Source organism: Bicyclus anynana, chromosome 1, assembly GCF_947172395.1.
Source record: "Bicyclus anynana chromosome 1, ilBicAnyn1.1, whole genome shotgun sequence".
In the NCBI taxonomy this organism is placed as follows: domain Eukaryota; kingdom Metazoa; phylum Arthropoda; class Insecta; order Lepidoptera; family Nymphalidae; genus Bicyclus; species Bicyclus anynana.
Genome location: NC_069083.1, coordinates 12,686,998 through 12,702,916, shown reverse-complemented (window position 1 = coordinate 12,702,916; position 15,919 = coordinate 12,686,998). Strand labels below are relative to the sequence as shown.

General features: G+C 33.5%; 2 protein-coding genes across 4 annotated transcripts in view; both read right to left on the bottom strand.

The window, feature by feature from the left end:
• The window catches only part of LOC112043039 (adenylyl cyclase-associated protein 2), a 51,700-nt gene extending 51,438 nt beyond the window's left edge, over positions 1-262 (bottom strand). The window contains exon 1 of the mRNA XM_052883302.1: positions 107-262. The gene's annotated coding sequence lies outside the window, so the exon portion shown is untranslated. The remainder of the gene's footprint in view (positions 1-106) is intronic.
• Positions 263-2,339: 2,077 nt separating this feature from the next.
• LOC112043043 (nicotinate phosphoribosyltransferase) overlaps positions 2,340-15,919 on the bottom strand; it is a 28,398-nt gene continuing 14,818 nt past the window's right edge. For 2 of the 3 annotated variants that reach the window (XM_024078302.2, XM_024078303.2), the window contains exons 7-11: positions 11,397-11,662; positions 9,996-10,114; positions 7,424-7,585; positions 6,862-6,990; positions 2,340-6,038 (exon numbers count right to left, since the gene is read on the bottom strand). In XM_024078302.2, the coding sequence (XP_023934070.1) occupies positions 5,961-6,038; positions 6,862-6,990; positions 7,424-7,585; positions 9,996-10,114; positions 11,397-11,662 (754 nt within the window). In that variant the 3' untranslated portion in view covers positions 2,340-5,960. Of the gene's footprint in view, positions 6,039-6,861; positions 6,991-7,423; positions 7,586-9,995; positions 10,115-11,396; positions 11,681-15,919 lie in introns of all 3 variants that reach the window. The other variant, XM_052891628.1, reaches the window with a different exon arrangement.

Below are 15,919 nucleotides of genomic sequence, written 5' to 3'. Positions count from 1 at the left end.
TTAAAACTAATTAAAGCTACAAAGTAGCCAATAACAATTTACTTTGTTTATGCTAATGATAAAGATGGTACACATAAACACATAGGGAAAACTGGAATACACTTACCGTTAAGTTGATTAATATATCGGCAACAGCAATTAAATTGTTTATTCACCTAATTTTAAAATATTTTAGTAAAAAATTATATAAAATCAGTCTTTTATTAAAGATTCAATAGGTTACTTGTCAAATAAATGTATACCACAGCACAGATTAATAGATATTACCAAAGATTACAGTGTATTATTGGAAATAGATAGGCTACTCGAACTTTTTTCGGAACGAATGTGATAGCGCCATCTAGTGACTAGATACGGTATTTTAGTATAGTAAAAAGTATAAAAATCATAATGCATATTTTTTGTAAAGGAGAGACATATTTGATTTTGTAATAGTTGAAGAAACCAATTGAGAAAAACAAAAAAAAAAGACAAAAAGTTTTCTTTTGTTAACCCCGGGCTCGAACTCAGGTTTATCATATTGTACCTTTGTTATGCACCACTAGGCCAAATGACTATGTGGAAAACCGTTGAATTTAATGTACACTTACTGTTTTTCTTTAATAATCCCTTTGCATTAGAAATACAAACACATTCTTTCTATTACGCGTCAAAATTAAAAGTATAAATAATTCTTTTTTTTCGGTTTTTTTTTCGGTACTTACACGGGTTTAACCTCTAAAAACATTCTAGTACGTACACATCTATGTAATTGTATTTACTATCCTGGAATCTTAAATCTAGAATGTAGATGGCGCTGCTTCATAAAGATTTCACGTTCTTCTAAGTTCCCATGGCATGGATATTACCACAGATTACTAGATACGTATTGTACACTATTAAAAAAATAGACAAGTCTGATTCTGTGGTATCTAAATACAATCTACATTCTACACACAGATTAATAGATAATTCTACATTATCGTCAATCAATCCCTATTTTCCATATTCCCCACAAATCGAAACAAAATTTCCCAAATTAATGAAATAAAACATAAACCAATGTCCCCATGCAAAAATCAAGGAAAAATAATTGCAGTTTTATTGAGCCATGTTATCCATTAGGTATAATTTTACTTTTTTGAAACAATATACATTCAAAATTGTGCTGATTTTATTAAGAATTATTTTTATTTAGTATTTAAGTGTCGTGTGGATGATAGATGCAGAATTTAATAATCCCCAAGCATAGAACACAAATTGAAAAATTTTGTAACATTTAGCTGTTTCCCCGCAATTTTGGTAATACCCCACATACTGGCAATGCTGATCTAAAGTAAATAAAATATTTTTACTCTATGGTGAAATGCTACGCCGTAGAGCGAAGACAGAGAATGCGTAGATTAGATTAATTATCTCGTGTAAGCTTAGACCATTAATAATAAGTTTTTTATGAATGATACTAATAAACCTTTAGAAAAATATATTGGAGTTAGCGGTTAAATAGATAGATAGATACCATAACATACCATAGATTAATGTCAAAGGGTTGGCCGGTGCTATCTAACCGCAGATGGCGTCTCTGCAATTTGATGCCTTGGTATATTATGGTCCGTGGCGTTTTATAGCGGCACATTTGAAAGTAGCGCGTTTTGAAACAAATTCAATCTTTGAAATCGATGTAATGCCTGTAACAAAAAGTTTTAAAACAGTGTGACTTTACATCAATTGGCCTTAAATATATAAAGATAATAACAATTTATGGCAAAATAAAACACAAAACACTGCTTTCATATTAATTTATTTTATTATTGTAAATTTTCTCATCATAGTATACCTATTATATCACCTACTTACCTATTTTTATGAAAAATACATTACTTTGGGGTCCCAAAGTGCTGGAATGGCGACCCGCATTCGCTGGATGCAAGTGGGTCAGTATCGTGATGTTTGGAAGTCCCTACAAAAGACCTGTGTCCTGCAGTGGATGACCACGGCTGATATGATGATGATGATGATGATGATGATGATGATGAACTATTGTAATCTGAAAGTAACAGGCCTGTAATATTTTTTTATAATGAATTTGGTACAACTCTTAAATCTCATCAACACAATTTTTATTTTTTCTCAAAATAAATTTAACACATTTTTTTGGCCAGAACTTTGTCTACACAAAGCTCTGGAGAAAAAATCATAATAGCAGTTTATTACATAAACTATTAAACAGTTTTAACAGCTAAATGGATTTCTTCACAGGTAGAATAAGTTTTTTATACCTATGATTCAAAATCGAACGTACGACGACGAATTATAATAAGTATATGTATGAAATGGGAATTTATGTATACTTAAACAACTTTTTAATTTTATATGTGATTTAATTAACTTCGTGAATACATTTAAATTAAATATTAAGTATTGTTGTACAGTTTGTTTCTTTATTTCATTATTATCGTGTCTGAGTGCTAAAAAAGTGCTATGTTTACATATTATTTCATTATAGGCCAGCTGGTTATTAGACAACTTGAACAGTAAAATTAGTAATATTCGTACTTTTTGTGCCATAAATAATTGAATATATTTATACTTTAATAAAATTTAGACACTCACAATATTTATAGAAACCTAGTGTACCATTAAATCTAAAAATACCCCTGATAAATATTATTGTGGATTAAGAAACTTTAGTAATTTAAAATACATATAAGTACCTACATATATGAATTTGCAAACAACTAAAAGTTTCATTTACAATTGTAAATATGCTTAAAGTTAAACATTTTCGTAATAAAAATCCACAAATATTTCATTTAATCAGTCCTATACACTAGTAGAGGTTTACTAAAACGAATATTTTAAAAAATCTTGATTGTACTTACATAAAATAATAAACGTAAATTTCTGTACTATAATTATTTATAATTACACGATTACATTATTATTAATTTCTATTACGTGATGGTATTAAATTTTCACTTTCATTTTCACTGTTCTCACTTTTTTCTGGTTTTACTGAATGATTTTGATGCGTTTTTACGCAGGTACAGTGCGACTTAAAAGAGTAGAAGTTAATAAAAATGGAGCCAATTAATATTGATAGTTTAATCAAATTATTAAAATCATAGTGGAAATGAAGATAATTACCAGACGAATTACAATAAGTATAATTTATTTAGATGATTCTTTTAAATTTAATAAATGTAAATAGTTGCAAGTGGATGGCAGAACACAGGGTTACCATATGATCAACAATATCTGACTACACCGCCCTCATTTTTTTTCTACTCTTGTGTCGCACTATAGATTAGGCGAAGTTATATAAAAAAGGAAATAGTTCTCAAGGACGGAGACACGGGTACCTACATAATATCTAAATATTTTCATTAAATGTTTTTAATATGCATCATTTATATTAAATATCTTTATTATGCATTTTTGTTTCAATCACAAGGACAACGAATTTTACTTATCGATTAATTCTTTACTACTAAAATAGAAAATTTATTATTGATACAGATTTTGTGCACGCGATTCTAAAATACATATCTATATTTTATAAGTAATAAAAATAGAATATTCTTACTTATTGTAGTGTTTGCACACACTCTCTGGGTGATCCAGTTGGTTAAACACTATCTACATAAGTACCTCGTGGTACGTACTGCTGTAGCACCAAAGTGCAACTGCCCCCTCTTGTCCGAGGCTTGTATTTATATACTCATCTATTGACAGTCTAGGCTGTTGACAAATACTACACTTATGAAATGTAACAAGTGTTTTAAAAAGTTGAAATTTACAAAATTAATGTTTTTATTTTCAAAAAGTTAAGGTGAATGAAGGCTTCTTTGGCATGCATATTAATAAAAAAAACATGAACATTGGTCAAGCATAAAGTTTGATTAAAAAAATACTCATTAGGATATTTAAGTATAATAGTTAAGTTATAATATTAACTACGTGCTCAAAGAACCTTCATTGTTTCGTAAATTTTAACAGTATGTCTCTAAAATCTAAAGCATATCTAGCTGCCTTAACAAAATGTACTCTGTAAACTGCATACAATTAATTTATTATTATTTCTGTATAGGCACTTGATTGAGTTAGTTTTGCTTTTATTGTTAAATCTTTTGATCCCAAATTATCAAGACTAGCAGATATTTTTATTATTCTTAGTGAAAAGCGATGTAGTAGTTACACAATTGATTATATATTAGAAGTGTTAAAACATGATAAAAAAATGTTTAAATCTGACGTATTTCTAATAAAATAAAATGCCTTTTATATAAATTATAAATCTTCAGAACTCAGTTATTACTAATTATTATTATATTACTACATAATATTATAAAATAAAAATTCAATGGTCATTAATACTTAATCTAAACCTAATTAATATGGCTTATATATTCATATAAATATTATATTAGATTAAATTAATTTATTCTGTAACATTAATTATATTTATCGTTAACTTAATTAATATTTCAAAATAAAAAAAATAATTTTACTTAAGTATTTTTTTTTTACTTAAGTATCTAAACTTCAAATTTATTATAGATTAAAAATAAAAAAATTAAAAGCTATTAAGTCTTCATTAATCGTCATTATTATATTTTGTGAACGTGGTGCAGTTATTACGTTGTAGACAAAATAAATTACTTAATTAAATATACTAAATAACTAAGTGTTTATTAACACGAGCGGCAGCTGCTACCGACAGCAGGCAGCCAACGGCAGTCGACTGCAGTTGGCGACCGCCGTCGACCGCCAGTGAGAGTCGACTGCAGTCTGCGACCGCCGTCGACTGCCGCCGAGACGTCACGGACTGCGGTCGTCGGTATAGTCGCCACTCGTGTAAATGAACCCTAACTGTAATATACGCCAAACTTTAGGTCCGCTCTGAACACTGAATGTATAGCTGCAGTGTGTACAAAAACATATCTTGACTATAATCCCACCTCATGGTAAGTGATGATGCAAACTAAGATGGAAGCATACCACCCTACCAACTTTGTTGGTAGGGTGGTAACTAGCCACGGCCGAAGTTGTGACCACAGGGCGGTGAAGTTACATAGTAGACATAATTAATACATAGTATATAAAATGTATAAGCCAATTTAATTACGATACATAATTGTATCGTAAATAAAATGTTTAAGCTTCAAAATTCTAATATATTCTAAAACTAGACATGATGAAATAGCCAAAGGAATGTCACGTTTAAAACGCTAAAGAAGATAAATTATAAATAATTTTGACTAGCAACTTCTTCTGTAGATAATTCTGTTTGGATATCTATCACAGATTTTCTTTATAAATGGATAATTTTTAATTTCTAATCAAAACAAAAAGCTAACTATTTTATAAAGAAAACTATTACTATTCAGCTATCCTTATCATGCTATAATTCTTCAATCATAAAATTTTTCATACACAACACAGTTTGTAAAATCTGATACATATCTTAAACATATATAATAATATATATGTAATCTAATGTGTACGATTGTACAGTATTTTCACTCACATGGCTATAATACAGCTAAATGCAACAATCAATGTAATCTCAGTGGCGTGCACGAGGTTTTTAACAAGTATGCATTATAAGTAAAAATTGGAAAATCCAACTATGTATTTGGTGGTGTGGTATAGGTTTGTATTGAGTCCTTGGGGTAGGCAGTGCATTTTTGCATCTATGAAGTGCACGCCACTGTAACCTAGATACGGCTCGGCTTTTCAGTCATAAATTGAAATCGTAGTCGCATCGCCACTATCAAAATCTATTGCCGACAATTAGTAACATCACTATTACATATAACAGCAATATGATTTTTTTTTACATTTGCATATTGGTTATTGCATAATATGCATAATTAACCTAATTTGTATTTGTCAATTAAGCCTACTATATCCTATTGGATATGGCTTACAATGTGAATGCACCACGAATTTATAACCCACCAATAAACCTATGAGTTTCATGACAGTTCTCCAATGGGCGCGTTTTGGAGCCACAATTCATGTATGAATGTGTATAAATCATCGCTGACTGCAACCTGAAAATAAAGAATAAAATTGAGTCACACAGTTACGGAAGCCCAACTTCAACGTACCGATTAACATTTTAGCCGATTTTCGTCTTTACTCTATGTTTTAACCTCTGAGAGGATTTCTCTGTTGTTAAGATTAAAAATGGCAACACATAACATGACATTTCATAGACCACAGATTAATGATTATATAGTATCTATGCTAGCTAGTCAGAAATCGTCTACAGTTCGTTCGCTGTAGCATGGTGTGTGTGACAGTTGCCTTATGAAGTTCATACGTACTAATAACGTGAATCGCGGCAAACTTTCAAGAGTGAAATGAACTGTCACCCGCACCATTCTACAGCGCACGAGCTATAATTTAACGGCATTCCCTCACTTGAACTAAAATGGTGGTAAATGATGCTTTAATTTTTTAAATATTTGATGGATTTAATGTACTTAGCTTAGCTATATGTTTACTAAGTAAGGTGTGTGTAAATATGACTGAACATCTAAAGTACAAACATCTAAGCAAGCATCAAGTTAGATGGAAACTCTTCAGTCTACAAAAGAGACATTACAAGTTAGTCCTTGACTACAATCTCACCTGCTTGTAAGTGATAATACAATCTAAAATGGAAGCGGGCTAAATTCTTAGGAATAGCATGAAATGTGGGTTTTCAACTTTTCATGCTTTACGATTACGACATCGTACCGGAACGCTATATCGTCTTGTAAATCCACATGCAGTCTTGATAGTGAAACAAACATTTTAAAATAGAATTGTCTTTTCAATTATGCAGAATTAATTAATTGGTTTTCAAAATACCGTTAAAGGAAAGCCCACCTTGTACGGAGTAGGGTTCAGATTCCTCTTAATATCCTGCCGTAGAGTGCGCAGCGATGACTGCACCCTCTCCCGCACCTCCACTAATGGTTTAGGAAACGTGCATATGCGTCCTTCTTTCCAATATATCTAGAAAAAAAATTTAAACAGCTAAGTTTGCATACAACATGGAAGCTACAGTAATAAAAGGAGCTCGGACACATTTAACTTGGATATCTCCATTGCTGAATATTAAATGAAAAAGTATTTCATTATTGGAGGATTAAATCGAACAAAACCTTATACTTTCATATATATTTTTCATACTAATATTATAAATGCGGTCTGTATTAGTCAGGCCTGTTTTGATGATTTTTTTCCGGATCCCGGAAAATCCACGGTTCCGATAGTCCGCTAGTAAAATTTAAATATAATAGTTTAGCTTGTGTATGTTTACCTTGTGCCAATCCGCATTGGGACAGCGTGGTGGACTATTGGCCTAATCCCTCTCATTTTGAGAAGAGACTCGATCTCAGCAGTGAGCCGAATATGGGTTGATAATGATGATGATGATGATGTTTACCTTGTATAGATGTTCCACCTTGCTCGGTATAACGTAAGCTCTCTTGGACTCCTGGAAGGGATGTCGGCACAGCACCTTCTGTCCCACTTCTGGCGCGGGCTCAGAGGAACGTTGCAGTAGATCTATCAATGCGTGTCCGTCTGCACCGAACAACCTGTATGCCTACAATATAATAGTTTTAATTTAATTTAGGCCACTGTAATGAGGACCGTTGTAGCACCAGTGATTTTTGATTCGGCTTTGCCTCATTTCATAATAGACATCAATGTGCTACAATGGCTATATAAGTGCAGTGGCATACAAAACTTTTCCCACGACCACAATAAAAAATTTAATAAGACACAACAACGTGTCCTGCTAGATTCAGTGTCGGCGTAACCTCCTATATTTTGTCTCTTATAAGGAAGCCTGAATTTTTGTAGCCAATGTCATGGAAGGATGTTTGTCCCGGATCGGGATTGAAAAAAAAAACCACGTCCGGGTGACGTTAGATATCGGTGTCGTTATTTTGTCCCGCTTTAAAAGGTTTGCGCCTCGTTAGTATCCACACACATTTTCACGATGTGAGTATAGAGAGATCTTAACATTTAAGAATTTGATGCAAAATACACTGCCTATGAACTATTTATATTTATAAATCTGTATTAAAGAAAAAAAATGCAATTTGTATGTTTAGTGCCATTATCATTTTCAATTGTTTCTTTATCAATATAACTGTCTCAATGAACGCTTTACATGTCTTTGTACGGTGCACTCGTACCTAGTATTATAAAAAAGTAATAAAACAAAGATAAAATATTAATTACGATAACGAACATGACTGATAAAGATGAATATAAATATGCAGTCATGCGCAATCAGGCGAGACGTTCATTTATTACTATATGTACTAAACGGCAACGTTCTTTACATGAAAAAAAAAAACATTACATTATAAATTTAATTATAGCGCTACGGTATATCATCAAAAATTGAATTAATTCATATAAGTTATCATATCAGCCGATGGACGTCCACTGCAGGACGTAGGCCTTTTGTAGGGACTTCCAAACATCATGATCCTGAGCCGTCTGCAACCACCGAGTCCCTGGGACATTCTTGATGTCGTTAGGCCATCTAGTGAGGGGTCAACCAACACTGCGCTTTCTAGTGCTATTCCAGCACCTTGGTCCATCGGCTTTTCTAACTATATGCCCATTGTCACTTCCGCTTCGCGACTCGTTGAGCTATGGCGCTATGTCATATCATCCTTTTTTTTATTTTATTCTTTACAAGTTAGCCCTTGACTACAATCTCACCTGATGGTAAGTGATGATGCAGTCTAAGATGGAAGCGGGCTAACTTGTTAGGAGGAGGATGAAAATCCTCACCCCTTTCGGTTTCTACACGGCATCGTACCGGCACGCTAAATCGCTTGGCGGTACGTCTTTGCCGGTAGGGTGGTAACTAGCCATGGCCGAAGCCTCCCACCAGCCAGACCTGGACAAATTAAGAAAATCTTAATCTGCCCAGCCGGGGATCGAACCCAGGACCTCCGTCTTGTAAATCCACCGCGCATACCACTGCGCCACGGAGGCCGTCAAAATCCTATCCTACTAATATTATAAAAGCGAAAGTTTGTATGGATGTTTGTTGCTCTATAACGCCGCAACTACTGAGTCGATTTGGCTAAAATTTAGAATCGAAATAGATTTTACTCTGTATTAACACATAGGTTTTTCATCCCAGAAAAATCCATGGTTCCCGAGAGATTTGTAAAAACTAAATTTCACGCGGACAAAGTCGCGGGCGTCCGCTAGTGAAATATAATGTAATCTAAATTAATTCAGTACCGAAATAACATATTTTCGCTCCCACTCCCTTAGTATATATATCTAGCGAATATTTTTAGAATATATTTTTTTAATCGGCCAACGTCCCTATTAAACCATCTCAACATTCTCTATTTTTCTCTGGGTCTTCTACTGCTCCCTCAAAGTATCAACCGTCCACAATGGAGTGTTATCGGCCATCACATTATTTAGAACCTATTATTTTTCACACCGACTAATGAAACTACATTAAACAAATAATTCAATTCAAACGCCAATTTTCATTTTCATTTCATGGTATTTATCCATTGGTTATGATTGTTTATCCATTGGTTATGATTGTTTATCAAATTGCAATTTTTTTTCGTAACGCACGACTTCTAGCAATCGGTACACTTAAATACAATAAACGAACATACTTAAATACCTAAATATTCCTTAACCCCGTAATGAAGATTATTAGATTTTTACCGACTGTATTAATAATTTTCTTTTTCAATTTATATTGTATTTTCAAAAAACCGCACTTTATAACTGCATTACAATGGTCGGCCATGCGATACATAACCTTAAATAAGTTAAAAGGTGATGTTCAAAAAAGACAAAAAATTACATTCTGTTACGCGAACAAATTAGTAATTAAGATGGCAAGTTTAAATGAAAAAAAAAACTCAATTAAACATATAGAAAAACTACCCAAGTAGTTTAGAAGCCATGTATGGCTTCGTATGCGGTGAGGGGTTAAATAATGAAGGTCTTACTTCTTTATGGCCGGGAATCGTCACTTTGCCCACATCTTGACTCAGTTTGATGCGTGGCTGTCCGTTGATCTCTACTAATTTGTACACACAACCCAATGCTGGCTGACGTTGGCAAGTCACTGTAAAAATTATAAATCGCATACATCATTATCAGCCTATTTTTTTTATTGAAATGACTTAATTAATTTCTTATGTTATTCTCTCGCCAAACTGCAGTTTGATGGTGAGTCGACGCTCATTATTCTAATTATATCTAAAACTAATTACTAAATCTAATTATGATTTTATAATCAGATTTAGCATATGATTTAACACTAAGATTACAAAGGAACTTAAAATTTTACAAAAGGTGAAATTTTTAGGGACAATAGACAAATTCTATCAACATTAGGTATATCATAAAAAGCATGTGCATCCGTCAATCAGTGATGGGGTCCCCAAGGATTTTTTTTTTCCTTTTGGAGACACTCAATTTTTACAATTTTGCTTACTGCAAACAACTTTAAATACAGATCAGAGGGCCTAGTGGCAGTTTGATACTGTTACTGTTACGTAACGTAAACGCGAATTTCTAAAGAATTGAAACAGAGCCATCTAGTGGCACTACTGCACAACTGTTTCAATTCCATATAAATTTGCGTTTATGTCAACGTGATAGTAACAGTATGAAAGTATTGAAAACTCCCACTAGGCACACAAGAGTCATTTTACAGTGTCTGTGTTTCAAAAGAAATTGAAAGAAAAGTAATCTGGATCTACTGAGCCGATTTTAAAAACTCTTTGATCAGTAGAAAGTCACGTTATATTTTATCTCCATATTCTCACTGGAACGGGAACTGCGCGGATGAAACCGCGGGACGTCGGCTAGTATTCTATATACCTTCTTTTTGGAGTCAGCCGATAATAACAACAACATGATAATGCAAATATTCATTTTGTGTTGGATTATTTTAGGCATTAAATGATGAGAACGTTTTAGGCCCACAATGTCGATTAGATAATATTGAAGATAACTTTTCGATTAAATATGCGATGTGACTATAGGCGTCTTGATCATAATATAAGTAAGTACTAGATAACGCTGAAAAACTGATTTACAATTTTTGATCATAAATAATACATCTACGTAATTAAATTAAAACTTTCAACACTTAATATAGGTACGTAGATAAGTAAATACTAATACTTAGTAGGTACTTTTTGAAGTAGTCTATTAGTAGACGTAAAAAGCTAAATTGGATTTGTCGTAGAATACCACATAGAATTTATAGCTTGGCAAATTCGTTCGCTACACACCCGCTAGTCCGCGGGGGCCGGGAGGAGGTAGCGAACGAACTTGCCAAGCTACAGCTAAATCGACTAATTTCTGAGAATTTGTTAAAGAAACAAACAATTTCTTACCCAAATGTGTTCCAATCCCGAAACAGTCAATCGCGTGGCCTTGCTCGTGTAAACTGAGTATGGTCTCTTCATTGATATCGTTAGAGGCGACAATCGTCAGGTGGTTGAACCAGGGCAGTTGGAACTTCTCCGCGACCTGGTGGAACGTGTCTCGGGCTAGTACGGACAGGTACGCCAGATCTCCACTATCTATCCGTATACCCACTGCCCTGTATCCACAGTCGTTCAACGCAAGGGCTACTGCGCAAAAGTTCAATAGACCACTCCTGTTGAGAAACGCGTAGCTGTAAATTGTATTTTGTTTGCAAGAGGCACATTAGTAGGTTAGTTATTGCTACAAACATAACCATTACTTTGAAAAATGTATCAGCTTAACATATTGTGAACCACGACATTAACTCGTAAAGGCAAAGCAACCAATATCGCTCTCTCTTTCGTTGCGTTGTGACCTCAGACAAATTACCATAGGACCTGCCACGCTACCCCCCTGTCAAACGTACATGATCACGATGTAACGTATTTATACAAACTGCGTCTAAAGAATCGATGTTACATTGTGTTAAAATTACACTTCTGTGTTATACGATTTAAATTTATAGTTGTGTTAGTGTAAGGACACAAAATATATTTTTTGGTGTCGAATTTGAGTGCGATACATATCCAAAGGCAATTGGTCTGAGGTTGTGGCAAAAGAGAGAGCGATATTTCCGGTTATACGCAATTCGATCGATTTCTCTTCACGAAGTCCGAGATGTCGAGGCCCGCTTGTTAGGCCGGCTGATGAAAATAAAAGCCAAAAAAGTACTATTTCCTATAGCAGACTGCTAAAAATACTTGTGGCACTCCCAATCCATGCGTTTATATTTATAGTCAGGATCGGATAAAATATAAGTATTGTACTGAATTTGGCAACTGAGCTTGGCAAGTTCGTTGATGACACTCCCATGATACGCGGGCGACGGGGGGAAGGATTGCGCGGGTGTGAATTCGTGCGCGCGGGGCAGAAGAAAGGACTGCGCGGGTATGAAGTTGTGTGCGCAGGGCATCGTTTCCCCCCTCCCGGACAGCGCAGACCATCATGGAGTGTTACGAACGAATTTGTCAAGCTAAGCTAATAAGTATATTTCTACATCGTCACTTTATCTCTTGAAAAATAAAGTTCGCCGTTGAAAAATAGCCGTCTAATAGTTACAGAAATATAGAAAGCTAAATTAATATCTAATCTATAGTTATAAATGCAGTTGTTGTCTTTATTAATTACCCTTTCACACGCCTGCCTTATATGTAGGTGGTAGGTACAAAGTCCTACACATCCTCACATTGTATTTCACACGTGTATATGCTTAGTGAATATTCAAATCGAATTTATATTCATTTATTTAATCTGCAACTTTAGTTTTTTTACGGTCATGGTGCTTGACTACAATCATGCTTGATCGAAAGCAAGGATGAGGTTTAAGATGAGATACTTTTGCAAAGAAAGTGCCAAATTCAATCTATCCTTAAAGGTGAAAGACTGTATTCGCCAGAAGAGCATTACATTACAGATAAGAAAAGTTGTTAAAAATTTAAATAAACTAAGAATTATTTATTTAGTTAAGATTTATTAGATCGCTTTAAGGTCGCCTTATGCGTATTATTTAGATTTAGTTTTTTATATGTCCTTTTTATGTGCAATAATGTGGTTAAAATAAATAAATTCAATAATTAAACTTCGTTACTATTATATACCCTCTGTTCTCTCAATGCATAGCATGCACTTAGGTATAATTATTTTTACCAAGAAAGCATTTACCCACACTGAATTTGGCAAGAATTCCAGGCATAAAACACAAGTGGGTATATTTAAATAGAGGATTCTAGTTGACCACTACGCACTATGGAGACATAAATATGTAAAAGGCTTAACTTTGCCTACTTTCCATGTGAGACTCAGATAATAGGGTAGTTGACTCATATCAAATTGAATATAAACTATATTAATTTCGCATAGTTCCTACATGGAATAAGGGTCTGAAATATATCGATATTAATTATTATAAAAGTTAAGCATTTCTTTTAAAACTTAATTTAAAAATCATGTATTTTTTCAAATTTTCCAAACGTGAAAAACGACGTCAAATTAATTGTTAACTAATATTTTTGTCAAACGCTCCGTTTGCAAGAGATTTGTTATAATGACGTCATGAAACAGTTGAAAAATAGACCATCATGGCCGATAGACGTTTTGGCTCGTATTTTCAAAAAAAATATTTAAAAATTTAAATTTTTATGTAATCACATCTCAAAAAAATATGATCATTTTTTTTTCAATCTAATGAACAATTTAAGACTATTTTTAAAAAAGTGTCAACTAGCTTATTGCCAACTTTTTATCTAACTTTTCAATTAAATATATTCAATATAATTGAGTGTACAATTTAATTGACTTTCAAACATAAATATGTACGTTTTAATCAAAACCGTCTACTAATTAAAAAAAAGAATACATTTGTAATGTGCTTTATTTTTATTCCTTTTATTACTAGTAACGAATTTAATAACTGGTTTATTTTGCAAGTAAAGGACAACATGTCGTGAGGTATAACCGCATTGCATTACTTCACCTTGATCTCGTTTATATTATCTAAGTATGTAATAACAATGATAATGATGTTACAGCCGCAGCGAATATGTTATAAATTATGTAATCCAAAATAACATATAGCTGGCGGGTCTCGGATATCACTTATATAACTCAAACATTAGAGATAAGTGTAAGTGTTTTATTTGAGTAGCGATTTTATGTAAAACTACTTCATAATCAAATTAACATAGTTGTAATTTTGCGATAAGGTAACTTATAGACAGGGCTGTAGCAAAATCTAAGCAGGGTTTAATTAATAGATAATATAGAGTGATATATAGAGCCGTGATAGCCCAGTGGATATGACTTCTGCCTCCGATTCCGGAGGATGTGGTTTCGAATCCGGTCCGGGGCATGCACCTCCAACTTTTCAGTTGTGTGCCATTTAAGAAATTAAATATGTCTGAAACGGTGAAGGAAAAACATTGTAACGAAACCTGCAGTCCAGAGAATTTACTGCGTGTGTGAAGTCTGCAAATCCACATGATGCCAGCATGGTGGACTATTGGTCTAACCCTTCTCATTCTGAGACGAGACTCGAGCTCAGAAGTGACCCGAATATGGGTTGATAATGATGATAGAGTGATAATTTAATAAATTATTTATTCTTCCGGTCATAAGAACCCATATGGTGCGTTTTTTAACAAATTTATCTCAAAGACTTAACAAAGCGACCAATATCGCTCTCTGCCGTTGCGTTAGGATCTCAGATCAATTACCATTGGACCTCGCGCTAGACGTATTTAGGCAGTTTGTAACGTATTTATACAAACTGCGTCTAAAGAATCGATGTTTCATTGTGTTTAAATTACACATGTGTGTGTTTTACGATTTAAATTTATAGTTGTGTGTAGTGTAAGGACACAGGATATTATTTATTGGTGTTGAATATTTTCGATATGTCAGTTTATCTCGCCCCCCTCAAAAAACGAGAGACAATTTTGTTGGTGAATTTGAGTGCGATACAAATCGCCAAAAAAGAGGGGGCGCCATAGCAATTCCTGCCTGAGACCAGAAAAATATTAGTAATAGAAATTCGTACTTCAAAGTTTCGCTACGTTTTCCCACCGCATATTTATTTATTTATGTATCTCCTATTATAATTATCAGTATATTTACACCTCTTTATAATAAGGGCCACGAGGGCACTTCCTATGGGAGAGGAGAGTTCCAAATCCAGAGTTTTCAAACAAGTCAAAGCAAGGCTTTAAGAGTCTACAGGGTTTAAGGTAGGTAAAATCTATAAGTACGTATGCCTAACTACAAATGAAGTACAGATATAAATACCAATATAAATACCATTTAAGCCCTACATCACTACAGAGTCTCAAAGTAGCAAAGCCAACCAAATACCTCTGCCTAGTCACAAAGTAGCAAATCAAGTCTGTTTTTAAGTAACAATATAAAATGTTCTAAATAAGTTTTAACATATTTTCAGAAATCACGTTTTCCTCTAACTACGCAATAAAAGAACATACATAGTAATACATATTCTATCACAAATAACTTGAGCACGAGTTGATGTTATGGAGAGGGGAATTTTATGCATCATATCTTCGAATAAAGGTCACATACAAAAAAACTACTAGGTATACTGCTTTAACAATGACATTGTTCTAGTTGTTGCCTGACCAAGTTACAAACTTTCCTTTTCCTTGTCGCATGCAATATGCATTCAATGTTTTGCATTTAAACTATAATAAATAATACAACAATGTAGCATGTAGTATGGTAACCATACGTCGCAGTCATCGGGTTGAATTGGTCAGCTAATAGAACGCCTAGTTCGTTCATTAAACCCCGGCATTCATTGAAATGGCTAATAAACAATTAATTGCCAAATAATTGATGGCAATATTAACAAGATGGCGCAATATCGTTTGTATATTTAATCTGT